This window comes from Nyctereutes procyonoides, unplaced genomic scaffold, assembly GCF_905146905.1.
Source record: "Nyctereutes procyonoides isolate TBG_1078 unplaced genomic scaffold, NYPRO_anot_genome, whole genome shotgun sequence".
Lineage (NCBI taxonomy): Eukaryota > Metazoa > Chordata > Mammalia > Carnivora > Canidae > Nyctereutes > Nyctereutes procyonoides.
In genome coordinates this window covers 35,476,159-35,503,374 of record NW_026575126.1, presented here as the reverse complement: position 1 = coordinate 35,503,374, position 27,216 = coordinate 35,476,159, and the positions used below count along the sequence as shown (strand labels likewise).

Sequence of the window (27,216 nt, the reverse complement as noted above, 5' to 3'; positions counted from 1 at the left end):
AATCCAATCCAAAAAGACTGGACCCCAAAAGGCACTGCTCAAACTGCTGATGTGGAATGTTCAAAATACATTCTCTTCATCTGCCTTCCCCCAAAGGCCCATTCAATATTTAAGGACATTTGCTGTACATTATACAAAAGGACCTGCAGGCTGATGTGAATAAAACTCTCCACAAAACCAAAATGTAAACCTGGAAAATGGATTATGACTACAGGTCACTTACACAGATGGGACATAAGACCCTCAGTCAGGCCATGATTCAACAATACTATTACACCAAAGACTAGCCTAGCCCTTCAGGGAACCCTCCACCTACACCCATTCTGAGACAAAGGCCAAAGCACATTTAGCAGGGACAAAAAGAAACAAGAAAATATTTCCAGAAAGGACTAGTTACAAACAGGAACAAACCTGGACTCTTTACTCACCATTTTAATACTGCTGCCAACTATAACAGATTAAAATCTGTACACACAACATAGTGGAAAAAGTCCCAAAATGCAATCATTTCGGCAAAAGAAGGTACTGACTAAGGATTACTACAATTAACATTGCTACAATAAAAACAATGGCAAACAGGGATTTGGCACCACATTTACAAAGTAAAAGCATGCACTGTTAATACACTTTAGATGTTTCCCAACAAAAAAGGCCATGGAAGATGGAAAACAAGGGGCATCTTTTACAGAACTCCCTATGACTGAGACAAACAAGCAAGAACCAAAGTGGTCAATTTAGTAGATCTGTAGCAGCAAAGTCACTGTTTCTGTTTGGAATTTAGCAATTTGCATTTCTAATCAACAGCTGCCCTGGGTGTGTCTGTATCCAAGAAGCTAACTTTACATACTACATCAGCATTTACCTAGTAATTTGGTAATCAGCATAAACCAGGTTAACCTTAAACCATAAGCTTAAACAAAACTTAGCTAGAATCTTATTATAGAACTCTCCAATGTGATTACCATTTAGAAAACATAATGGTACTTTGAGCAGGAGAGTAACATAAATTTCATCAAAAAAAGCTATAATCATAGCCCCAGTAACCATAAAGAATTAATTATGGAAGTATTATGTTCTGACCATACCAAAGTTAGAAACAAAGAGTTCCTACTAAGAGGAATATTTTCAAGATGATCTGGCCACATCATGTGCATAGTTAAGGTTGTGTTTTAATAAAGATTCTTTTGCAAACAAAGAAATAAAATTTAGTCACATTATTCTCTTGGATGAAAAAAAAAAAAAACCTTTAGAAATGAACTACTGGTGGTTTGTTAAGAAGGAAAAAAAGAGTAAGCTACATATTAAAGTTCTGGAATGCAGCACCTCAACTTCACATCGGCCCTAAACATTTGAGATTATGAAATCCAAGTGATGTCTTGATGATCAAATCATACTTTACAGTTGCTCCAATTCCAATGTCTGACTTTAGCATCTCATGTCAATTAAGAGTTCCCTAATACAGAAGATTGTGCTATAGAGTGCTAAGATTCTGCATGCTGCTGCCATTCCCTGGTCCCGTTCATGCTTGTAGCTGCCCATTGAGACAGCAAAAGAAGTCTGGTCTCAACACTCCACACTGTAATAACTAGAAAAGAAGAACATTCTTAATTAGAAAAGCTTACAATGTCAAGAGACATCACTATAGCACTAGAACTAAACTGTCTCAAATTTTACCTTTTTTATTAACATCCAACCCTCTTCAGTAAAGTCCACATTCCTTTAAGTTGTTTTTAATGATGACATCTGTAACAGCATCAAAAACAAACTGCACATTCTTGGTGTCTGTGGCACAGGTGAAGTGGGTATAGATCTCCTTGGTATCTTTTCTTCTGTTCAGATCTTCAAACTGGCACTGAATATAAGCAGCTGCTTCTTCATATGTATTGGAACCTGAAGCAGACAACCAATATTCTCAGTTCAAATCCTAACAGCTGCCTGAATTCAACTAAGTCAGGCCATCACCTAAGGGAATATAACCCAAATGAATATAAGACAGATTTCTTTATTTCTGTAATTAGGTTATTCTACAATCATCAGACTTTTATTGAGAGCGGACTAAAACAAAATTATCACAAAAAAAGATCTTGGGAAACAAAACCTTTTCTTTTCCTCCTTTCATTGAGATTTTTCAGCTAAAAAACCTAGAATGCATAAAGGAGACTAGGGAAATAGGACACATTGTTAGAACACAATTGTTTAAAAGGTCAGAGAGCCCGTGCTCCTCCGACTGATCTTCAAACAATTCAAAACAGTTAATCATGCTTCTTTTCAAAATCATACCAGTTTTAAGGGGCCTTTAAAAAAGGGGGCCGGGGCTTAGCTTCAGAGCCTTTCAGCAATAACTTAATGAAAGGTAAACCAATACATGTAAAAGCGAAAGGGGCCTGAATTTACACACTTTAAAATGTATTTTTGTGCACTGAGGGGGACACTTGACAGGATGAGCACTGGGTGTTATTCTGTATGTTGGTAAATTGAACACCAATAAAAATTAATTTATTAAAAAAAATAAAAATAAATGTATTTTGTGACATATAAGTTACATCTCAATAAAGCTATTATTTTTTTATAAAGGGGGGAGAGACTCAAAAGTAAACCTTATTTTCAACATTTGTAATTAACACTCATTACCACATGCTTCCTACACCATCTCATCAACCTGTGAACCTTTAGAATAGCCCTAGAAATTGACTAGAACAGGAAACCTCAACAAAGAAAATACAAGTCTTCACTCCTGTAAACTAGAGGCTGTTTTCAACAAATAACATCTATGAAATTAAGTGACATTAAGCATGACAACAAATGCCAAAAACGAAGTGTTTAAAAAAAGACTAAACAAAGAAAAGCTTAAGAAAGAAAGGAGTGTTATTTTATTTATTTATTTATTTATTTATTTATTTATTTATTTATTTATTTATTTGAAAGGAGTGTTATTTAAACAGAATACTTAGAGAAACAAAGGAAGATAGGTTGGTAGGTGCTTGAAATAGGTTTCTTGAGATGAGCAGAACTTCTGTAAATTCAAGGAAAGACAGCACTGAGAAGCGAATTCTGTCTGGCAGGAACAGACAGTGATCCTTGGGCAATGAGGACTGTTAAGACTTCTTAAAAGAAAAATGAAGTCAATGGAAAACAGGCTTGGAAGGTCACCCCCTCTACTCCAAAAAAGGATATGACACTGAGGGCTCTTTGCTTTGTGGAAGATTCTCAGTCAGAACACTGGCAATCCTCTTACTTAAGTAAGATTTCTCTCCGCTTTAAAACTTGGCTACTTTCTATGAACTCCCCTAATTCTCCCCCTCCCTCCAGATTCTGGCCACACTGCCAACTTCCCTGAGAAAACAAGGGCCAGGGGCTTAAACTATACCTCGACTCTTGAGCCGACCACCTCACTTAGAAGTCACCTATATCCCCACATATTTCTACCTTTGGTCTTACAGTGGTCTTCCTTCCAGTTCAAAATTTAACTCCTCTACCAAGATTCTTTTAAGCTGAGGTGAAATTAATATAACATACAATTTTAACATGTACAATACAGTGGCATTTAGTGTATTCACAATGTTCTGCAACCACCACCTTTCTCTAGTTTCAAAACTTTTTCACCAACCCAGAAAAACACTCCATTGCCATTAAGTAATCATTCTTCATTCCTCTCATTCTATGCTCCCCCATCTCCCGCTAACCACCAACCAATCTGCTTTGTCTCTATGGATTTGCCTATTTGAGGTATATCATATAAAAGGAATCACATAAATGTGACCTTTTGTGTTTGGCTTCTTTTCACTTGGCATAACATTTATGAGGTTCATACAAGTAAGTGCATGTGTCAGTACTTTATTCCTTTTTATTATTCTATTGTATGGAATTCCACCTACTTACAAATCTTGCTCCATTAATTGCATCTACTTTTTACAACTTCTCTTGTTATAAAATCTTACCTCTAAGCATATGAACATTCTTTTCTTTCTTTCTTTTTTATTTATAGAGACAGAGACAAAGAGAGAGAGAGGCAGAGGGAGAAGCAGGCATCATACAGAGAGCCTGACGTGGGACTCGATCCGGGGTCTCCAGGATCACGCCCTGGGCTGCAGGCGGCACTAAACCGCTGCACCACGGGGGCTGCCCACATATGAACATTCTTAAATCTTTCCTTCTCCTGTAATCCAAGCTGCTCAAGAGTAGGCTACACCTGTCTTCATTTCTTTACTTCCTACTCAAAAACTCACTGCCCTGGCTCTGCTCTCACTGACACTGCTCTCAATAACACTCACCATCTCCTGGACCACTAACTTCAGAGGGCATTTTTCAATGTGTATCTTACTTTGTCTGCACTAAACATTACTGACCACACTTCGCTTCTTAGTTTCTCAGTTTTTGATAATTTGGCTCTCCTGGTTCTTCTCTTTGTATCCAATATAAACCTTTCTTTCTCTCCTGCCAATAGTCTGGTATTCTCATTCTATCCGTGGTCTTTTCTGTCCTCATTCTATATCATCACCCCATGTCATCTCATCCATTTCCATGTTGTAAGTTATACATGATCTCCAATCAATATATCTAACCTCCAATCTCTCATAAAAGCTCCAAGGCCACGTATGTATCTACCTATTAGATACCCCCATCTGAATTTTCCACAGATGCTTCAAAATCAAAATTCCTAAATATCAATTCAGATCATAGCACCAGCAGCCAATCAAGGCAGAATTCTACGAGTACTCTTCCCACTTCCTTACCCTAGTGACACTCTTCTACTTCATTACAGAAAGCCTTTACAGGGTCTGCTCAGCCAACATATGTTCTCCTTCCCTGAAAATACCCAACTCTGATCTAAAGGTTATAGTGGTGCAGCCCTGGCATTCATATTTGTATCCCTAACTTTGACTGAATGACTGGGCTAAGGATTTTTGCCTAAATTAATACTGGCCAGAATCTCTCTCCTAGGAATTTGAACTTGGGGCCAGCCACTATCAGTGTACCCTGGTCTTCTTCTTTTTTTTTTTTTTCTTTTTAAGATTTTATTTCCACATAATCTCTACACTCAATATGCAGGGCTCAAATTTACAACATGAGACCAAGAGTCGCATGCTCTACTGATTAAGCCAGCCAAGTGCCCCTAACCTGGTGTTTTGAATACAGGAGAGATACTGTGGCAGGGCCATCTTGTATCACATAAAGTGAGTAGCACAAAGGCTGGTAAACAGAGAGAAGAATAAAGATACACAGAGACAAGGAGAGAAAAAGAGACAGGGAAAAGGTGCTTCCAGAGTCCTTGACAGCTTTCTATTTCTTAGTTCTAAATGCATTCCTCTTATTTATTTATTTATTTATTTATTTATTTATTTATTTATTTATTTATTTATGATAGTCACAGAGAGAGAGAGAGAGAGAGAGAGAGAGAGAGAGAGAGAGAGAGAGGCAGAGACATAGGCAGAGGGAGAAGCAGGCTCCATGCACCGGGAGCCCGATGTGGGATTCGATCCCGGGCCTCCAGGATCGCGCCCTGGGCCAAAGGCAGGCCCCAAACCGCTGCACCACCTAGGGATCCCCTGCATTCCTCTTTTTTAAAGGAAGAATTCCTTTAAAAAATTTTTTTCATTTATTTGAGAGAGAGAACACACAGGAATAAGGGAGAGGGGCAGAGGGAGAAGCAGACTCCCCACTGAACAGGGAGCCCAAAATTGGGCTCAATCACAGAATCCTGGAATCAGGATCTGAGCTGAAGGCAGACACTTAACCAACTGAACTGCCCAGGTGCCGCCCTCTAAATGTTTTGTTTTGTTTTTAATATTTTATTTACTTATTCATGAGAGACACAGAGAGACAGAGAGGCAGAGACACAGGCAGAGGGAGAAGCAGGCTCCATGCAGGGAGCCCGATGTGGGACTCGATCCCAAGACTCCAGGATTACACCCTGGGCCGAAGGCAGGTGCTAAACCGCTGAGCCGCCCAGGCATCCCCCTCTAAATGTATTCTTTTTTTTTTTTTTCCTAAATGTATTCTTAAGATATGTCTGCATCCTTGCCCTTGGCTTCTAGGATATATCCCTGTATTTTCACCTAAAGTTTTTATTTGCATCCTAAGAGACTCCTTACTAATTCAACTCCCTACTATCTTTATTGCTATTTACTGCTTATCTTTCTAAAGCACAGTACCCCACTATGCTATATCATGTACCCCAATCAAAATCCTTCAATAGTGCCCCACCATCTCCACATGAGATACAAGCTGTAATGAGCTGTAATGATCCATGAGCATCTCTGCCTATCACTCTAATGACTCTTTCCCATCACATTAAACTCTGGCAATATCAAATTCTTTCTAGGTTCCAAAAACAAAAATTTTTTTAACAACTTTCTTTACTTTTATTATTAAATGCAGGGCCTGAACTCATGACCCTGAGATCAAGAACTGAAATCTGAAATCAAGAGTCGGATGGTCAACCAACTGAGCCACCCAGGCACCCCTCATGACATTTTTTTTTTACCTCCCTATTTTCATATACACTATTCCTTCTTCCTAAAAAGCTTTTAATTCTCTGTCTGCCTAGTGGTCTCTAATTCATCCTCTCATTATCTCACTCCAAATGTCATTTCCTCTAGAAAAAAGGAAATACAGCATATTTTATTTTTATCTTTCTCCATTTTCTTCAAAAAAATGAGGATAGAAATATAATATACATAGTAAACTCAATTATATCTGGAATAGCACTTTAGACTTAAAGGGTCTTAATCACATGCTTAATGCTAATATCACTACCAGTGAACACTCTCCATAAGGACACACATACGTTGTTCAAAATAAAAGACAAATTTAACAATGTCACTGAAGTGTTGATCTAAGATGTGTACCTCCAACAAAATCATTCAGGATCCCTTACCTGTGTATTCTGGATAACAGATAGTTAATGGACTCCTCTTTATTTTTTCCTCAAAAAGGTCTTTCTTGTTGAGGAAGAGAATGATTGAAGTGTCTGTAAACCATTTGTTGTTACAAATGCTGTCAAACAGTTTCATGCTTTCATGCATTCGGTTCTGGGGGGGGAAAATGATGTCAGTAGCAAAAGGTAAAAGTGCATGAACTAACTGTTCATGAAAAAAACAGACCAATAAGTTTTAGAAGAACTGAATGGCACTCACGGAAATAAGCTAGACACTGATAACACAAAAGCTAAGTCAATCCTCATTTTCGTAATCCCTGGAGGTTGGGAAGTGGGAAGACTGGCTAACAAGAGGCCTTAATCCTGCCCACATACTCAATGTGCTGTCCTACCTCTTAAAGAATAAGAAGGACATGGATCAATATTTTAAGTCTAATCTCACTGACAGGAAAAAAAATTAAGGAATCAAGATTTGGTTCAATGAGCAAATGAATGCACATCTTCCTAAGAATTATTTTCTACTTCCCGGCTACATTAAACAGAAGATCCACATACCATCTCCTCATCCTCAGCCAGAACAAGGTCATAATCACTGAGGGCCACACAGAAGATAATTGCTGTCACTCCCTCAAAACAGTGAATCCACTTTTTTCGTTCTGATCTTTGGCCACCTACATCAAACATCCTGAGTAAAGGGAAAGAATGCACAAATTCAGCAAGGTCACAAATACACCTCTCCCTAAACTGAAGTGGTTAGAGAACTTCCCACCAATGTATATTCAAAACTCCATTTATAATAGAAAAGACAAACAAGGAGCAGATAAAATGCAGTCAAACTAATACTGTGATTAAAAGTAAAAGAGAACAACATGAGAAAATAAAATCTAGGAACAATCAAAATCCTCATTTTAGGTAACTAGTTGCACTTCCTTTAAGTTTGTTATCAGGAGTGCCAAAAGTCAGCAGAAAAGGCACTGAAATGGACTAAAGGAAGGAGGGGGAAAAGGGACAGGAAAAATAAAGAGCTAAATAATACAACTTAAGATAATAGTAACACATTAATATTTATTGTTTACCATGGTACCAAACATGATCCTAAACATCTTAAGTACACTAACTCCTTTGACCCTCACAACACTGCTGCTAGTACTATTGTTTCCAGTGCACAGATGAAGAAATTGAGGCATAGGTATGGTAAATAACTGGGTCTAGGGCACACTACTAGCAAATGGGGACTGGGACTCTGAACCCAGGCACTCTAACTGCAGCACCCAGGCTCTTAGCCGTAACACCATTCGACTCCCCAAAATGGTTTACCTCTTTAGTCAAAGAGAACAATAAAAAATAGAAATCTCCAACTTGCATTCTGCTTCCAGAAAGTTTGTTTTCCTTACTTTTTAACTTTCTTTTTTTTTTAACTGAGGTATGGCTGAGGTATGTTTTCCTTACTTTAAGGAAAAAATATTTCAGAGATTAATTACGGGGGAAAGTAAACTGTTTTTCAGGGTAGGACTCTTTAGAGCCCAAGATCTAGAAACAAAACGTAACCACTATTTCCCAACTCTATGTCCTAGTTGAATCTAATTAATAATAACAAAGCCTCAGCTGTTCACAGATTTTATGTTCCACTCCTGATTAGTTTCAGTCCACCACTCCCTTCTGGGGGGCTTAGCACTTCTTGCACTTCTGTCAACAGTGTCCTCATCTACCTCCTACAGTAAGAGGAACACCTGCAGTGCTCTACCTCTAGCTAGTACCAGCATCTGAGGAGGTATGTATACAAATGATTAGATGCTCTGAAGATAGGTGTTTAATGACAAGAACAAAATTTTAAAAGGTAAACTTTGCCAAGCTGGTTTAGTATGCCAGATCTAAAGTGACTCAATTGTCTATTTCCAAAGACTTTTCCCCTGAAGATCAAGAGAAATAAGACATAACAACTGAGTTTACAACCCAGTCTTTTCTTGTGGTTGATCTAGCATAGGTTTTTTTCAGCCTTTGGACATGACACTTGGAATGATGCAATCACAAGTTGGCTTTAATACAAGATCATATAATAGGTTTTAGGAAAGCAAACATCACATATGCCACTACAGAAATCTTTCAAGGGGAGACACACGCTGGTACAGCAATAATTTCAGTTTATCCCTCTGTTGTCTTCTACAAAGTCCATAAAAGTAGCAGAATACTGTGACGTCCCAAGGGTGGGCTTTTAGCACATATTAACATTTACAATATAATTCACTAACAGATCAACATGTTATAAACATTACCTCATAACTGAGAGGCAAGTAAGCAATTACACAATGCCTTGCATATAGCAGATGCTCAATAAGTGTTTGAATAAATGGATAGTGGTTTTGCCTAGAGAGAAGAGGAAAAGGAAGAAGTGATAGTACTTCATAACAAGATCTCTATGCCAACAATAAAGTGGGTGTGGCATCTTAACTAGAGCTGGCTACTGATTCTGACACAAGAAGACCAACAGGATTTACCCAACTAAAGATCAACCCATGTCAACATCAACAAGAACGTTTCCCACACTAAATAAAGTTCACCACATTTAATTATAAATGGATTACTGATCTTATAGTACACAAAAAGACATCTCATTCTTATAGGTTGCACAGGTGATAAATTTATATGGCCTTTGCTACTCTAGTTAAATATCAGTCCTAAAAAAAAATAAGCAGCTCTTCTATTCTACTAATATTCAGCTGAACTATTTTCCTGCACCATGTTTCAGATCTGTTTTGGTTTATTAAGATTTCAAGACCTCAAGTGGTATCTAGTAATACCTGAACTCTGTGTAGATTTCACAAATCCTGTGAAGTAACTGTTTTCAGAGAGAACATGGAGAAGCTCTCAGCTAGAAATTACAGTTGTGTGCAAAAGTGATGATTATCACAGACTACATACAAGCATAATGAGGTAGCTGGAACAAACATCGTATATTGAAGAGAAGTTTATTCCTAATCTTAAAGGTCACAAAAGCAGAAAACGGGAACCAAAAAGACAGTTATTTACAAAAGACCATTAACACAGAGACAAGATGAAGCCTATTTTAGAAAGACTAATGCTAACGAGAAAGTCCTTTGTATTCATGTACTAGAATTTTCTCTCTCTAAAACCACTTTTTATGTTATCATACTTTACCAAAATACCTCTATGTCTGTATCAATTTTCCATTCATACTACATTAAGAACTTAGTTGTACATGACATTATGCACAAATCAGTCCAAGAGCCATGACAATATTAGCTCCATTCCATTAAACTTAAAGGGAAATGTGCTTCGGTAAGGAAGGATCAACACTGGTGAGTAAAGCATTTCTATTTTAATATCAAAATGGCAGAACAAAGCCACATCACTAAGTATCTATACTTAGTATTATTGTTACCCCTTCTAAACAACAAACATTCAATACCTGTTTTGATGATTCCAACAAAAAAGCAGCTGAAAAGACTAAAATTAAAAATAAAATAAATTGATAACCATGTGATTACTTTTATTGATATTTACAACCTAATTTTGAATTTAAATTTCTCAAATAGACAAAGGTATTTGATGCTATTTGGAGAAAGAAGAAAGGTTTGGGCCCTCATTCAGTTAAAATTCAAATACTGGCTGATGAATATGATGGTTGGTTAGTTGGTTGTTTTGATGATAGGTTTTTAAAGCAAAGAATATGGCCTGGAGAAATTTTACCCTGATTAAAGATACAAACTAAAGGAAAGATATTTGTAATTCGCACATCTAGCAAAATAATGACTTACTTGAAGTATAGGTCTTTGAAGGTGAAATGAGTTTCCACAATGCCTGTGGTCTTCACTCTTGTCCGCAAGACATCTTGCTGAGTTGGAATGTAGTTGGTTTGGGATATCCTATCCAAATCATTTAGGTAACTAAATAAAACACACATTTATTTTTACTTGGTGAAGCTAACCATGTACACACCAAATCAACAACCTAAACTAGTTCCTTGCCAAAAGTAAATTCTGAACCTGTCACTAAAGTGGCAGAACAAGGGATCCCTGGGTGGCTCGGCGGTTTGGCGCAGCCTTCAACTCAGGGCATGATCCTGGAGATCTGGGATCGAGTCCCATGTCAGGCTCCCTGCATGGAGCCTGCTTCTCCCTCTGCCTGTGTCTCTGCCTCTCTCTCTCTCTCCCTCTCTCTGTCTCTCATGAATAAATAAATAAATAAAATCTTTAAAAAAAAATACAAAATAAAAAATAAAGTGGCAGAACAAAATCAGAGCTTCGGTATCACAGAAATGATGAGGAAAAAAAATGTGAATCTAGCATAGGACAATTAATGTAGGTTTTATAAATGCCACACAAAGAGGGTTTTAATTCTACCACAATTAAGCTGTGAAGGCCAATTAAAAGGAAACAAATATGGAAATGTCATTCTTATTAAAAAAGATTTCTGGGGTGCCTGACTGGTTCAGTCAGTAGAGCATGTGACTCTTGATCTCAGGGTTTTAAGTTCAAGCCCCAATGTTGGGTGAAAAGATTACTTAAAAATAAAAAAAATTTGGAAAAAAAAAATCGAGAAAAACCAAAACAAAAGCCCTCAGACATTTAAAGTTAATAGGTCATTTGTATGTTCTGACATTTGATGGGACATTAGAGAATGGTGTTTGAATTACTAAAATTAAAATGAGAACTATGTTCAATAAGAATATTTTCTGGTTTTATTCAGGAAAAAAAAAAGTTGTGGGTTTTTTAAAATCTAAGTCAAAAACATTGTAAATACTTCCAAGAAATTTATTCAGAAAATTAATTAAAAGATGGCTTCAAAGCTAAGTTAATTTTTTTTTAAAGCTAAGTTAAATTTTTGGTAATTTCAGATTCCTAAAGAGTTTTTGGCTAGAAAACTAAAGAACAGGTAGTACTATTATAAGTGAATCATTAATGAGCCTCTATAAAACTAAGTAGTATCATCAATGTTAAGGAATCAGGCAAGTCTCAATCAAATATTATGGAAAAAAATTTATTTATTTTTATATTTTTATTTTTTAAAAGATTTTATTTATTCATTCATGAGAGACAGGGGGCGGGGGGAAGAGACACTGGCAGAGAGAGGGAGAAGCAGGCTCCATGCTGGGAGCCCCATGTGGGACTTGATCCCGGAACTCCAGGATCATGCCCTGGGCCGAAGGCAGGCACCAAACCGCTGAGCCACCCAGGGATCCCAGAAAAAAAAAATTTATAAATCGCATGTTCTCTGGTGTAGTTGAAGGATTTAGAGCTTAATGTATGTATGATAAAAAATAATGACAATCTAGCTTTCATGACTACTGGGAGAATTATTGAAACTACCAACATATGCAACTAAAAAATATTAAAAGGTGGGCAAGATTAGAAATGACAAATACCCACCATTTCTTCAACATGGATGGAACTGGAGGGTATTATGCTGAGTGAAATAATTCAATCAGAGAAGGACAAACATTATATGGTCCCATTCATTTGGGGAATATAAAAAATAGTGAAAGGGAATAAAAGGGAAAGGAGAGAAAATGAGTGAAAATATCAGTGAGGATGACAGAACATGAGAGACTCCTAACTCTGGGAAATGAACAAGAGGTGGTGGAAAGGTAGGTGGGGGGGGGGTTGGGGTGACTGGGTGACGGGCACTGAGGGGGGCACTTGCCGGGATGAGCACTGGGTGATAAGCTGTATGTTGGCAAATTGAACTCCAATTAAAAAAAAAAAAAAGAAAAGAAAAACGAAGAAACAAAAACAAAAAAAAAAGGTGGGCAAGAATCCTGAAATTTTTCTAAGGTTAAGTTTTCATTTCAAGATAACTAAGTTTTTCAAATATAATTTAACTTCTTCCTACAACAACTTAAATAAGAATGAAAGATAGGAAAATGTGAATATTGGAGAAAATACCTTAATGCTTAAAAGTGCCTCCAATTAGAACAGAGATACAGGTACAAAGAACTCACCAAGTTCCCAAAAGGCACATTAAAAACCTACATTCAGAATATAGATCTTATATATACACATGTTGTATAAGAGGCAAAATCAGATAGCACATCAAAGCCTCACACAAGTATTAATTACACATTCTCTCAAACTATTTAACACTTAACAGAATTCCCTTGACAAATAGATGCTTTGACTTCTTACTAAGACTCAACATTCTCTGTACAAAGTCTACTATTGTGATCTGGCCAAAGATTTATTAGTGGTGACTAGTACCAGAGAAATCCATAGTGCAGGCCAGCCACAGAGTTGGATGCATAAAAAGGGATATCACATTTCTAATTTCCCTCACTAGCTGGCAATTAATGCAAAGTTCTTATGCAGAAGGAACTGCATTGGAAGAGATCCAGGATCCAGCTGCAAAAGATTTCTCTCCTCTTTCACTTACTTATTATAAACTACCATGGAGCTACTTTTCATGGTACCAATTCTCCCATTTACATTCCAAGAGGCAATGTTGTTCTCCAAGTCATACAAAATGACGAAGGGCTTGTAATTACCCTAACCTGAAATCATGCAACAGACTTCTAAAAGTGTCTGTTACTTAAGGTTTTGTCAAGGACAGACCCTGAACTTTCTTAGTGTCACCAAATTATTTTCTATTATGGAAAAATTACTCACTATGAAGCAGAATCATTGAGCTGATACTCCCTGGATCTGCTGAAACAAGCTTGCACGCCACCGTCTCGCCATAACCGTTTAATCACTCCTGCTAGTTCTAGAGTCATGACTCCTTCTTCGGCACTGCCAGCCAAAACAAATAATTGCCGGGCATCATCCTGAAGAAAGAAGTTAAGAGAGAGAATGCTTCTCCGCTTCTTAAAGAACTTGACACGCACATTATATGTTTCATTATTTTAAGAGAAGTATTGAAGAGATCTTTCCAGGCAGGGCTGTCTGAGAGAATTTACAATGAAGTCACTCCCCCTACTCATTCCACTGTAGTTAGAAGTGCAGAGCTGAGCTGAGGAATGATTTCAGTCCCCCCACCACATACCACTATCTCCTAAAAAGATCTCTTCTGAGTGGCTTACATATCTCCACCCTTACTCATAGCTATTTGACAGAAAAAACCTGGTCTGTGATATAAACACATGTAACACATTACCATTTTGTTAACAAACCTACAATAAAAATAGAAACAAAAAAACTAGCATGTAAGAGGTAAAGTCTAAACACTTCAGAGCGAGTAAAACATTAATGGAGTTTAAGGAAAGTGTTCTCTTCTTCCTCCCTCAGCTCAGACAGAGGAACAGGAAGAGGAGACTGAATTATTTAAGAAGTCTAGAAGCCTAGGGGGGAAAATAAATCCCTGGGGGCAAAATTCAGTTTGTAGATTCCCCAAGAATAATAATCCTCCAAATAAGAGAGGGGGAAAAAAGAGCAAGAGGAAAAGAAAGTTACAAAGAGATTTGATCAAAACTCATGAGTCAAAAAGCTTTATAAGTGGCTACCGTTTTTAAACCTAAAACATGAGCTGTAAAGAAGACAGAAAAGGGCTATGAGAACTCTGATTATTTTGCTTTATTCTACCTACCCTTACTTGTCAAATAGTTTAAGAACAAACCCAGGTCTCAATCTTTAAAAACAAGAAAAAAGAGAAAGGAACAGAACAGAACCTGGCGCCTGGCTGGCTCATTCAGAGCATGCGGCTTCTGATCTCAGGGTTGTGAGTTTCAGCCCAACACTGGGGATAGAGATTACTAAAATAAATAAATAAAATCTTTAAAAAACCCAATATACTGAAATCTCATGGGATGCTTTCCCCACCTCAAATCTCATATTTATCTGCTTCAGGAGAGTTCCAAATAACTATTAAGATGCAGATACTATGGGATCCCTGGGTGGCGCAGAGGTTTAGCGCCTGCCTTTGGCCCAGGGCGCGATCCTGGAGACCCGGGATCGAATCCCACGTCGGGCTCCTGGTGCATGAGCTTCTCCCTCTGCCTATGTCTCTGCCTCTCTCTCTCTCTCTCTCTCTCTCTCTCTCTCTCTCTCTCTGTGACTATCATAAATAAATTAAAAAAAATTAAAAAAAAAAAGATGCAGATACTAAAAAAAATACCCATACTTACTGGGTAAAGGAAAAGTAAAGAGGGAAAAGGAGCAATTGGTTGTATCGTAAGTTGTCATTAGGACAATAAACTAGCAAGCAAAAAGCATTTCAGACCAGAGGTGAAATCACAACCCAAAACTCCTAAGACTTGTGTGTTTCCAAAACTCATGCACCCAAAAGTCATGCAAAAAACAAGATTAACCATTGTGAACTCCAGTTAATGCTGTCAAACTCAAGATCTTCAGCCAAGTAATAGCCCTCCTCTAGAAGTTGCCTTTCTTAATAATAACACTTTATGCCCATCCTTCTCTGAAACTTCATCTAACATCTATATTCCCCTCTTCTCTTTTCAAAGATAAAAATTTTAAATAAAGGAACAAATGACAGAGGAAAGTTGAAAAATTACACAAATTGGCAAACATACTCAATATTGAACATGTCCTTCTATGTCTAATGTTTTAACATGTGAAGACTTTACAGTCCATTCTGAAATTTGAACTATGCTCATACAGCTATTCAAAACCTCAATAAGCATTACTTTTTTACTAGTGCAATTCTAATTATAAAAACTTTAAAAGAGAGAGAGCTATTGCTACATATTTCTGCTGTCCTGCCTTTGTAAGCACAATTTTGAGCAGAATCACTTTCCCCTTACCACTTACATCTCCTCCACTGACCTACTCTTGCTTCTCCACAATAAACCCTCTTTTTAGGCCTTTAAGGAGGCCCCTCTTTACAATGAACTTCAAACCTCCACCTTTAAGCAGATATGAAAAAGCAACCTACCCCTCACCTGGCTCTATTCTTGTCCATTCACTCTCTAAACAGCCTAAGAAACTAGATAAAGAGAAACTTCAAAAAATTACATAGGGTTGCAGATTAGGATGGGTGGATGCTGGAAAGCTAGGTGATTCAGGATGCCTAACAGGAATGAAGGAGAAGTTGACCACATCTGGTGACATAGGAGTATTAGGACCCAAAGAGGAATGACACTCATTTGATAAAGGGAAGGAATGAAAGGAGAACAGATGCTGTGGTCTGAATGTTTGTGTCCTTCCAAAATTCATATGTTAAATTCCAATGCCCAAAGTCATAGTATTAGGAGATGGGGCTTTGGGGAAGTACAACTACAGTCATGAGGGTGGAGGTCCCATGAATGGAATTAGTGCTCTGATAAAAGGGACTCCAGAGAGCTCCTTTCTCCTTCTGCCATGTGAAGACACAGTGAGAAGTCTGCAACTGAAGAGGACCCTCACCAGACCTCCCATCTGACCTCAGACTTCCTGCCTCCCGAAGTGTGCGCAATAAATGACTGTTGTTGATAAGCTACTAAGTCTGTGGTGTTTTGTTACACAGGACAAAGACAGAAAATGTCAACTGTATTGGTGACAAAGTAGTGTGAGGACCCAAACATTAATAACAACCAATTTGACAATGGAAAGAAAAGAAGGGAGAGGTTCATCAAGAGATATAAAAGAGGACAGTGAAAAATTAAAAAGGAAGGAATGAAGAGAAGACATAAAGAACTGAGATGGAGAAAAAGCCAACAAAGTGAGGGAAAGGACTAAATACAGTAGCATCGACCAGTTATACCGGATCTGGCAAACAAAACAGACACGTTGAGCTGGGTGACAGGAAGGGATAAGAAAAGGGAAGAAAATAATACTGCGGTGGGTGGGGGGGAGTGGCCAGAGGGAAGAAAAGAAAAGCAGGAGGCAGAGAAGGGACAGAAAGATGTAAGACAAAAATGCATTGTTCATTCTTACATTCACAATCCCATTTTCCCCTCAGATGCTTAGAAAAAGTCTCAGGATGTTGTGCTATGACATCTTTTGTTACAAAAACATAAAAGTCGTGCCTCACATATTTCCTTGTCCCCTCTTCTGCTACTCTTCTTTCCAGTCATTTTAAAAACTTAGCCCAGCTCCTCTTCCCTTAGGTCCACTTCTAGTAACCCTAATCGAATACCAACCAATTACAACTATCCTTTAGTGATTTTTTCCCATCAACAATTTCTCCACTTATTTACTGAATATTAATTTGCATTTATAATAGCTTGTTAATGGATAAATCAAGAGCAGCTAAGAGTTCCTAAGCTATTTCACGGACACACAGGCTTTGCCTTTCCAGGCAGCCTCCCCAAGTCACCCCCTTTTGTTGTCTACAGTACTCTGAACACAGCTGATGACTCCTTTAGTTCTAGGAAATCATTCTTAGGATCAGCGTTCTCTCAGTGCAACTAGATATAAAAGATCTCCTGCCTTCATTTTGGCCCTCTTCCCATTGCAGCAAACGTCCTAATTCACAAATGAGAACTTCATGGTGCATCACGTATTATGATTCATCAACACAACTTTTGAGTATCTGACATGTGCAAGAATTGTCCTAGGACATGCAATAATCCAATTGTTTACGTTACAATCCAACATAGTACAGGGATATAGTATTTTTGAATACCTAAAAATTGTACCTAAAATTTTGACTTAGCATTCATGTCCTTCTCAAGTCTGATATTTGCCTTTTATCTTTACGCCACAGAAAGTAGATCTACCTCTTTTAGATTATTTTAATTTACTAGTATTTACTACTTTAAAATAAAACAGTGCTATCAAGAAGCAAATAAAAAAGAGCTGTCACAGAAACCTACAGTATATCCACACAATTACATTTCTTCAGTTCTTCTTTCTGGTGGTAATCTAGTATCTCCTAAAGCAGATTGCTAATACTTTTCAAATGGGCACACAGTACTTTGCTCCATCTTATCTTGTTGCTTAAATTCATTTCCCTAAAACACGAAGAAAATTTCCTTAACTGAATCTACTAAAAGAAAGCAAGTGAAGAGGAAATGAGAAACACTTACTGCTCTGGCAGCTTCCCCAAAGTCAATCTTTAGCCGTCCCATGGCTCTTATGATCGCAATGATGGACTGTATAGTATTGCTGTAGACAACTACTTTATATTGTTTACATTCTTCCTCTGAATAGCCATCCTCATGAATGATTCTTTAAAAAGAAAACCACAAATCATTACCACAGACCTAAAAAGAAAAAGATACTATGGGCTTTTGTGCATTATGAGGAACTGTAGTTTTACAAAAGGCCATGTTCCAACTTACTTCATCTGTTTCACAATGGTGCTTTTACCAGATTCTCCAGCACCTGAAAAAAAAGAAAATCAGACTTTGAATTCACCTGTAATCAAACACAAAGTATGAAATCAATGTGAGTGCTAATTTTAGATTAATGGAAACCAAGGTCCCAGGGAAAACCTAAGTGAGGCTATCCAGCAAGAAAAATTACTAAGCTTTGTTATCAGAGTTTTTCACTTTAGCATAATTCAGCGACCAAATAGAATTCCCTAAAAGTAGCCCAGAAGCTACTTGATATCATTTGTGTCAAGCAGGCATACTTAAGGAGATATGGCAACATAAACACCTCTAGGAACTCATCCTCTACATGGAATACCATGATACAGAAACTGAACATAGGCAAAAATGAAATTATTTGTTCCTGGACTATTTGCTTTTATTAATTCCTCTGTCAGTATCTTGTGGATCTGAGGAAATATTCTAAGAGTGATCGATCCATCCTCTCAACCATGTGACTAGAATTCAAAATAGAAGCAGAGGAGGCGTCGTCCCCACTTTTTAACTATATATGCTCTCAGGACCACATTTCCCTTGTCTGTCAACTGGAATCACTTTAGTGGTCACCCATGTCAGATCAGCCCTCTCAGAATTCCTTAACATTTCACCGGCATTTCCTTAGTCAATTCCTTCTCCCACATTCCAAGATGCCTATTTCACACCATTTCCTTTCTCTCTCAAACCTTACAAACTCCTTCCCACTTCTGACTTTCACCTGATCATCTTGCCTCTTTTATTGGAAAAATTAAAGCACTCAAAAAATGATCTCATTTTCCCATAACCAAATCCACCAATCTAACTGTACTCCCACTAATATTCTCTACCTTCATCAATGGGTGAAGGGTTCCTGCCAGCATCTAAGACTAATCTTTTCAATTGTGTCCTAAACCCCCTGATTTTACCTATTCAAGGTCTTGGCTACTGCCACTATCCATGTCACTCACATATGAAGTTTTCTCTTCCCACTGGGGCATTCTCATCAGTATACAAACCTGTTGCACTTTTTTCCATTTTAAATCAACATATACTCCTACTCCAACCTTTCCTTGACTCCACACATATTCCTCTGCCACTCTAATTTCTCTCTTCTTCCATGTAGAAAAACCCCTCTAGGTTGTTGATACTCATATTCTCCAGTTCTGTACCTCCAATTCTTCTCCTTAACCCACTCTTATCCACCACTCTAACTGAAACCACTTCTCATGTTTTCCAGCAACTTCCAATTTAACAAGCCACTGATCAATTCTAGGTCTTTGAGCAGAAACGATCCAATGATGACTTCTCCCTTTGAAATACTTTCTTCACTAGGCAGGCTTCCAGACCCCACATCCTCCTGGTTTGACCCCTATGCTCACTCCTCAATCTCCTCCCTCCTGTCTCTAAGCCTTAAGGTTTGTACAATTTGAGTACTCCTTCCCTGGGCCCTTTTCTCCACCTACATTCATTCCCTAGGTCATCTCATCTAATCTCCTGGTCTTAAACACTATTCATAAACTGATAGTAATAGTTAATATCTAATGTGTACTGTGTGCCAGATGCTGTTCTAAGCACTTTGCTTTTATTAATTCATTTAATCCTCACAATAACCCAGTGAGGCAGACACTTATTACCTCCATTTTATAGATGAGGTAAATGAAACAGAGAGATGCCAAGTTAACTTGTCCACAATTAGTAACTGGCAAAGCTGAAATCTGCATTCACAGTTTGGCTCCAAAGTTGTTATATACTGCCTGTATGCAAATGATTTCCAAATTTGTATCTCTAACTTTGGCTCCAGAGTCATGCATCTAAACCACCTACCTGATAACTCTCTTTAGATTTCTAACAGTCATCTCAAACTTAAAATGCCCAAAAGTGAGTTACTGTTTCCCCACTGTAAGGGTGGGGAAAACAAAACCTGCTCCACCCTGTTTTCTCATCTCAGTAAATACCAGCACTCACCTAGCTGCTTAGGCTAAAAATGGCAGGTCACATGTAAAACAGAATGTGGGTGCCAGTACCAATATATACATCAAATATTAGTAAAACTTAATTTTTAAAAAATAAGTATAAATGTAGTTGTAACAGTTTCTTCCTGGATCATCATGAACACACTAAAAACCATAAGCCTAGATTACTATGAAAGCTTCCTGAATGGTCCACTGCTTGAGATCTTGCCAGTTTTCCACTAATAGCTGGACTGAATTTTGTGAGATGTAAATCAAATTATGTCACAACTCTGCCCCCAAGTTTGGACTACATAGGTCCACTTATACATGATTATTATTTTTTTTATGATAGTCAGAGAGAGAGAGAGAGAGAGAGAGAGAGAGAGAGAGAGAGAGAGGCAGAGACACAGGCAGAGGGAGAAGCAGGCTCCATGCACCAGGAGCCCGATGTGGGATTCGATCCCAGGTCTCCAGGATCGTGCCCTGGGCCAAAGGCAGGCGCTAAACCTCTGTGCCACCCAGGGATCCCCTATACATGATTATTAAAAAAAAAAAAATACAGTACAGTAATATTTTTTCATAAAGAGTTTCTTTTCTCTAGCTTACTTAACTGAAAGAATAGAGTATATAATATATATGGCAAAGTATGTGCTAAGTGACTATGTATTTTATCAGTAAGACTTCCAATCAACAGTAGGCTATTAATAGTAAATAGGTTATTAGTAGTTAAATTTTGGGAGGAGTCAAAAAGTTATATGTGGATTTTCAAGTATGTGGGGTGGGAGGGGGTGCTGGCACCCTTAACTCTATACTGTATGTCAACTGTATACTCAAAATAAAAATCCATGGGCAATAAAGGTCAAACATACTCTGGCCCCTGCTGCTTACCGCTTCCTACCACTTCACCCTCAATTCCTATCATTCTCCACTTCATTCTCTCCACTCTTGTCAGACCAGCTTTCTTGCTTTTTCTTCCAACATATCAAACTGGTTCTCAATGAGCTAGATCCTGACTCATGCTCTTTGCCATTTACTATTCCTTCTGCCTGGAGTAAGTTTTTACAAAATTTTCTTATTCCCTTAGAACAGCCTTCCCTAACTAATCTATCCCATCTTATTCTCTCTCCTCACTCTAGGTTATATTTTCACAAAGCACTTATCACTTCTTCACATTACAGATTTGTTCATTTCCTATCTCACTAAAATATAAACCCCATAAAGGATTATTCATCCCTGTATTCCCAGGGCCTAAAACTGGGCGTGTCATAAATTAGCTAGGCAAATAAATACTGTTGAACAGATACATTACTAATGCTTAGTTTAGCATGATCCCTTACTAAATATTTCTCAACTCTATCAACCAAAGCTGTTAGTTAAAATTCAAATAATTTAAAAATCCAGACAACTACATTTTTACACACTCAAAAAGGACATTTCTATTTGACTTTATCTCTGCACTTATCATCTAATGATAATCAGGAGTAGCACTAAATATTTACATAACACAGAAGGAACTTTTAATGATATTGTTTCTCCAGGGGAGCCTGCGTAGTTCACCAGTTAGCTGAGTGGCCGACTCTTAATTTTAGCTCAAGTTCATGATCTCAGGGTCCTGGGACTGAGCCCTGCATCCCGTCAGGCTCTGTGCTCAGCAAGGAGTCTGCTTGAGGATTCTCTCCCTCTTCCTCTACCCCATCCTGCCACTGTCCCCCCAATCCTCTCACTTGCCTGCCTGTCTGCCTGCTTTCTCTCAAATAAATCTTCAAAACAAGAAGTGCTTTCTCCCATGCATATCTACAAAAAAAAAAACTTTTTTTATTCTGAAGAAAAGAATACAGAAATATAATACTAGTTTAAGTACTAGTTTAAAACAGAATTCCCAGATGATTCCATGTTAGCACCAGCTACTAAATTAACCAGGAAAAGCAGAGATTAATGAAGTAATGTGCACCATTCTTCTACATATTGCAAACAGGATTTCTACCACTTACATTGGACTAAATGAAATAATCAACGAGTCCATTATCCTCAGAATCAATTTCTACTCATCTCATCAAGTTCCATCCTATGAAGGTGATTTCAAAGGAGTATGTTGCCCTGTGTCTCTCAAGTTTTTTCAAGGTTCCCTGATGTCAGTCTGTCCTTCTCTTTATTTTCAACTACATCTATTTACCCAAGGTTTTACTAAGCATCCAGTTCCTCTCCTTACAAGCACCTCTTACGGACTACAGAACTAAATACAAATATAAGATTTATCTTATTAAGTGTTCCAGGGCATTGTACAGAAATAAAGAATGAAAAAAAGAAAAAAGAAATAAAGAATTGGAAAAAAAAAAAAACTACTTTATACCAAAAGTCTTTGACCCATTCAGCTTCCAGATCAGAAGAAAAGTGCCACCATCTTACCTTTCTTCCAAGTACGAAATCTAAGAATCATCTGGAACCCACTCACTCTTCTCTCCTTACATTAAGCTGTAACAAAATCTTTCTTCTTATTCTTTTCTCAAATTAATCCTTTCTACTCCTCAGATGGCTGATGTTGTGCCTACTGTATGTTACTGCTGTAATTTTCTCAACTTACAGCTCAAAGCCCCTCTTCTTTCTTATCATTTCTAAGTGGCACTAATAATTCTCTACCATTTTCTATAACCTTTTCTTATTAGGTCTGAATTCTTCATTTTTACTTCAATCCTATGTCTCATCTCCCACCCCCGATATATGCGATGTTTGGAACTTCCTAGTTTTGTTTATATCTTCTAACCTATCTTCCTTCAAAATTCATCACAAATTTAAGGAGAGATTCATTTGTCCATCTTCAATCTACCAGGGTAATAATACTAAGGAAACAAAGAATGTAATGGATATAAAGGAATTGCAAAGAAACAACCTATGGTTAGGAGAGGAAGAAACTGAAGGTGACTCTAGGCAGGAGGGAAGGAAATGGGTAGGGGATAAGATTTTGAGAGGAAAAAAGTCTGAAAGGTCCCAACAACAGGAGGGAATGGAATCATCCCTAAAACAATATACATCTAAAGGATGTCTTATATAAAGAGGAAGAAAGGACTAAAGGGAAGCCACAGAGATTTTTGAGAGAAAAAGGAGAGAAAGAGCCAAGGCAGGCAATCTGCAGAGGATAAACAGGTAGAATTAATTATGAAAATCTCTTATTAACAATCAAATAAAATGAGTAAGAAGTATGTGTGGCAGTTAAGTTTGATCAACCAACAAGGTCGATGAAAAGTAATTCACCAGTACATACTCTACTGTAAAATCATTATATTTAACTAAAAACATCCTAAGTTTTATTTTTAAGGAGCTCCTGGAAAGCAGGCACCATCACATGTTCCCTCTATTTCTTCCCATAACATATACTATATTATGGGTATGTAAAACGAGAGATAATGATAACGTCTTTGCAAAATTTTTATAGGCCAGTGAATTGGTAATCAAATAATTATCATGAGTAAACACATTCAACTCACATACACAATGATTTTAAAAATTAACTCTAAAAGATGGCTGATACTCAAAACATTGTATCATCCAATAGTCTTCTCTTTTCTTTCACTTTGATTAAAAGAAAACTTAAAGCCAGTCTAAGGAAGTACATTATACCTGCGCCTTCAGGTACAATGAATTTCCTTATCTGCAAAAACAAGGGTCAACAAGAGATGCTTAGAACAATAGCTGGCATATAGTAGATATTCAATAAATGTTAACCAGCTGGCTATTATTTGGGAATGCTGTTTTCACTGTTTGGAATACCAACAAGTCATGTTAGGTCCCCCAAAGCTGGGGTACCTGGATGGCTCAGTGGTTGAGCATCTGCCTGAAGCTCAGGTCATGATCCCTGGGATCAAGTCCCCCATCCAGCTCCCCACAGGGAGCCTGCTTCTCCCTCTGCCTGTGTCTCTACCTCTCTGTGTCTCTCATGAATAAATTTTTTTAAAATCTTAAAAAAAAAAAAAGTCCCAAAAAGTTTAATAAAAACTCTTTGGATATTGATGTTGGTTCAAAATCCCAGCAGAAATGGTATAAATACTTATCAGCTAGTTCACAATAACAAAAATCTAGATGGAGTCTGGATTCACACACTAAAACAGCAACTTAGAACCTAAATGCCACAGCAAACTATGTCAAAGCATTAATCACTTTTTCCACCCCACCATGAGGAACAAAAACACTCTCTTCCTCAAATATATTTTCAGCCCCTAGATACTCCTAACTACCTCCTCTCCCACACTTCTCACCCATCTGTACGTTCCTTGAATGTTCTTCTTCAAAGGTTTTTGTACCACTATCATGTATACTAGCAGTTATTCCAGTAGCAACTGAAACATCTCCTTTTCCTTTTAAATACTAATTTCTGTGGAGAAACCTTGAAACTTGTAAAAGTGCACATTATAACTAGGACAAAGCCCTCTTTCTAGGTCTGCATAACTTAAGTCCCAGTATAGCACTATTTTTAGATAATGCTCTAGCCAGGGCTAGACCAAAACACTCTTCTTGGTCTTTCTACAGCCCATCCTTCTCCCCCACCCCTTCTCAGACACTTGGGCACATATGACTAAAACAGGCATAGACAGCCTTCCTCTCACAGCAGGTTAAAAGTTTGATCAGCACATATATTTGATTTTTCTAACTTCACTTAAAAAGATTTTCTTAGTTAATGATACCATATAGTAATAAATTCAATGGAAGAGTAGATTTTATTCCTAGCTTTACCATGACTAGCTGTGTGACTTGGGCAAGTCGCCTAACTTCACAATGCCAACCCCCTAAATATAAAATATGAAAGACTTTGGCCTAGATGTGCTCTTTAACATCTCAGTTGCTAACATTCTATGACTACAATTATAAGGCTAAAAGCAGATTAAATCTCTACTCCTGACACACAGAGGCTTCAAATCAAACCATGAATCCATATCTTCCTACTAACCCATTCATTCAAAATAGCTACCATAATATAATGACCAGCATGCTCTCCAATCATGCACTCCTGATCAACACAGAGAAGACAAAGAAGTAAAGAGTACCACACTGTAAGAAAGTAAGAGTTTGTCCGGAAGCCAACCTTCTATATTCATGCTTGAGGGTATTCTATAATTACACAGTCTCAAACTAACAGAACATTCAAGTTAGATTGCTATTTTTAAGAAAAAAATGTATCTCTAACAAAAGGTCACAGCAGCAGTTTATGCTATTTCCAATAATAAGCTTATCTATTGCTCCTACTGATTTGTTTACTGACAGGCATAACTAACAGAGTAAAAATTCAGATTAAAGTTAAAAATGACATTTCAAAAACAAATGACATTTCATTCAAAATGCTTTTCAAAGTACCAGACTTTTTTTTTTAATTTTTATTTATTTATGATAGTCACAGAGAGAGAAAGAGAGGCAGAGACATAGGCAGAGGGAGAAGCAGGCTCCATGCACCGGGAGCCTGACGTGGGATTCGATCCCGGGTCTCCAGGATCGTGCCCTGGGCCCACGGCAGGCGCTAAACCGCTGCGCCACCCAGGGATCCCTAAAGTACCAGACTTAATACAAAACCAGTTGCTCCCTAATTCAGTAAAAGAAAAGGTTAGCAGAATTATAGATGTGAAACACATTATGGAGCAAATTAAAATTGTTATTCATTAAAAAAAAAGTCTCTTGTATGTATCTGGAACCGCTAGACACAAATACAAATAAGGAATGTGTGGTCTCATGATGATGTTAGATCTATTTTATGTGTGAAATTATCAAGTTTCCATAGCCTAAAATATCAGAACAATTGCTTCACCCAGACCACTGCCTCTTTAAGCATGCCAAGTCTACATATGAACATCCTTGAAAACCTTATTTAACTCAAACATCAACTTTTTGCTGAAGCCTTCTTCATTTCCTCTCAGCGGAGATATTACTGCCACTCTGATGGCTAATACAGATTCTTCCCTTTCAGCCTAAATCCTAGAGATTAATTTCCAAGACTAAGTCCCAAATTGTCCTTCCCAGGCTCTTTTTATCTCTAGCCAGGTGTGGCTACTCTAAAAAGAACTTATTTGACTGTCTTCCAGATCCTAATCTTGCTTTACATAAACTGCTAACTGGTTTTCTTGATTTTGATTAAAATGGTAATGAAACTCTTTCTAGTATGATCTGAAAACCCTTCCACATCTGTGTACTTCTCCCTCAAGGGCATCCTGACAAGACTCAACTTGGCCCTATAGTTTAGAGTCAAACACCATCACAGTAATACTTGGTCAAATTACTGTAATTACTTGGGTTTGTACCTGTTTAGGACTCCATTAGTCCTAAACTCAAAAAAGCACACTCCTCGAAAGCACAAAACAGTGCCTTCTTTTTGTGTTTCTACTACCCTCCCCCCCCATATCTAGGACAGAGTGCCAAGCACATAATAACTGTGGGATGAATGATTTGAGTTTCTATGAGATTCAGTAGTTGCCTAATCACATTTTGTAAATGCCAGCTGCAATGAATGGAATTTTCAATGTGGGCAGTTAATAGATTTCCATTCCTCTGCTATCTTTACTCAGCCCCACATCCATTCCTGGCTAGGCCTTCAGCTCTCAACCCACAACCATACCTGTAAATTCGGACTCATTCACAAGTCTCCTATTCACCTTATTCCCCTCTAAACCTCTCAAACCCTGCCACCGCTCCCGTGGAATTGCACCCACCACCTACTTCAGTGAAATAAACTACAAATTTGTCCTGAACATCCCGTATCCCAAACCTAAAAGAGTACATGAAACATAATGAGTACTCAAATACCTGTTCAGTGAATGAATAAATGAATGAATATATTAAAGGTAAAAGATGTCAGTTAGTTGTGATTGACAGATTATGGGTCTCTTCTGTGAAAGAGTTTTCTTCTTTGGGGGGAGGAGAGGAGCAGGGGAGAGGAAGAGAGAGATCTCAAGCAGGCTACAGGCCATGTGGAGCCTGACTTGGGGCTGAATCTTACAATCTTGGTATCATGACCTGAGCCAAAACCAAGAGTTGGATGCTTAACCGACTAAGCCAATCAGATGCCCCCGAAAAAGATTTTTCTAGGAAGCAATCACATACCAACAACCAAAAAGGCTTAAGACACATATAACAAGTTTTTGATAAAACTTTGCTGATATACAGGTGCCTAGGTGGCTCAGTCAGTTAAGAATCTGACTTTAGGGCAGCCCTGGTGGCACAGCGGTTTAGCACCG

The 27,216-nt window shown here is 37.8% G+C and overlaps 1 protein-coding gene across 1 annotated transcript in view; it reads right to left on the bottom strand.

Moving 5' to 3' along the window:
* Positions 1–414: 414 nt before the first annotated feature.
* GNAI3 (G protein subunit alpha i3) overlaps positions 415–27,216 on the bottom strand; it is a 39,132-nt gene continuing 12,330 nt past the window's right edge. The window contains exons 2-9 of the mRNA XM_055340201.1: positions 18,048–18,090; positions 17,793–17,934; positions 13,498–13,655; positions 10,654–10,782; positions 7,433–7,562; positions 6,878–7,031; positions 1,675–1,890; positions 415–1,585 (exon numbers count right to left, since the gene is read on the bottom strand). Coding sequence (XP_055196176.1) covers positions 1,700–1,890; positions 6,878–7,031; positions 7,433–7,562; positions 10,654–10,782; positions 13,498–13,655; positions 17,793–17,934; positions 18,048–18,090 — 947 coding nt within the window. The 3' untranslated portion in view covers positions 415–1,585; positions 1,675–1,699. The remainder of the gene's footprint in view (positions 1,586–1,674; positions 1,891–6,877; positions 7,032–7,432; positions 7,563–10,653; positions 10,783–13,497; positions 13,656–17,792; positions 17,935–18,047; positions 18,091–27,216) is intronic.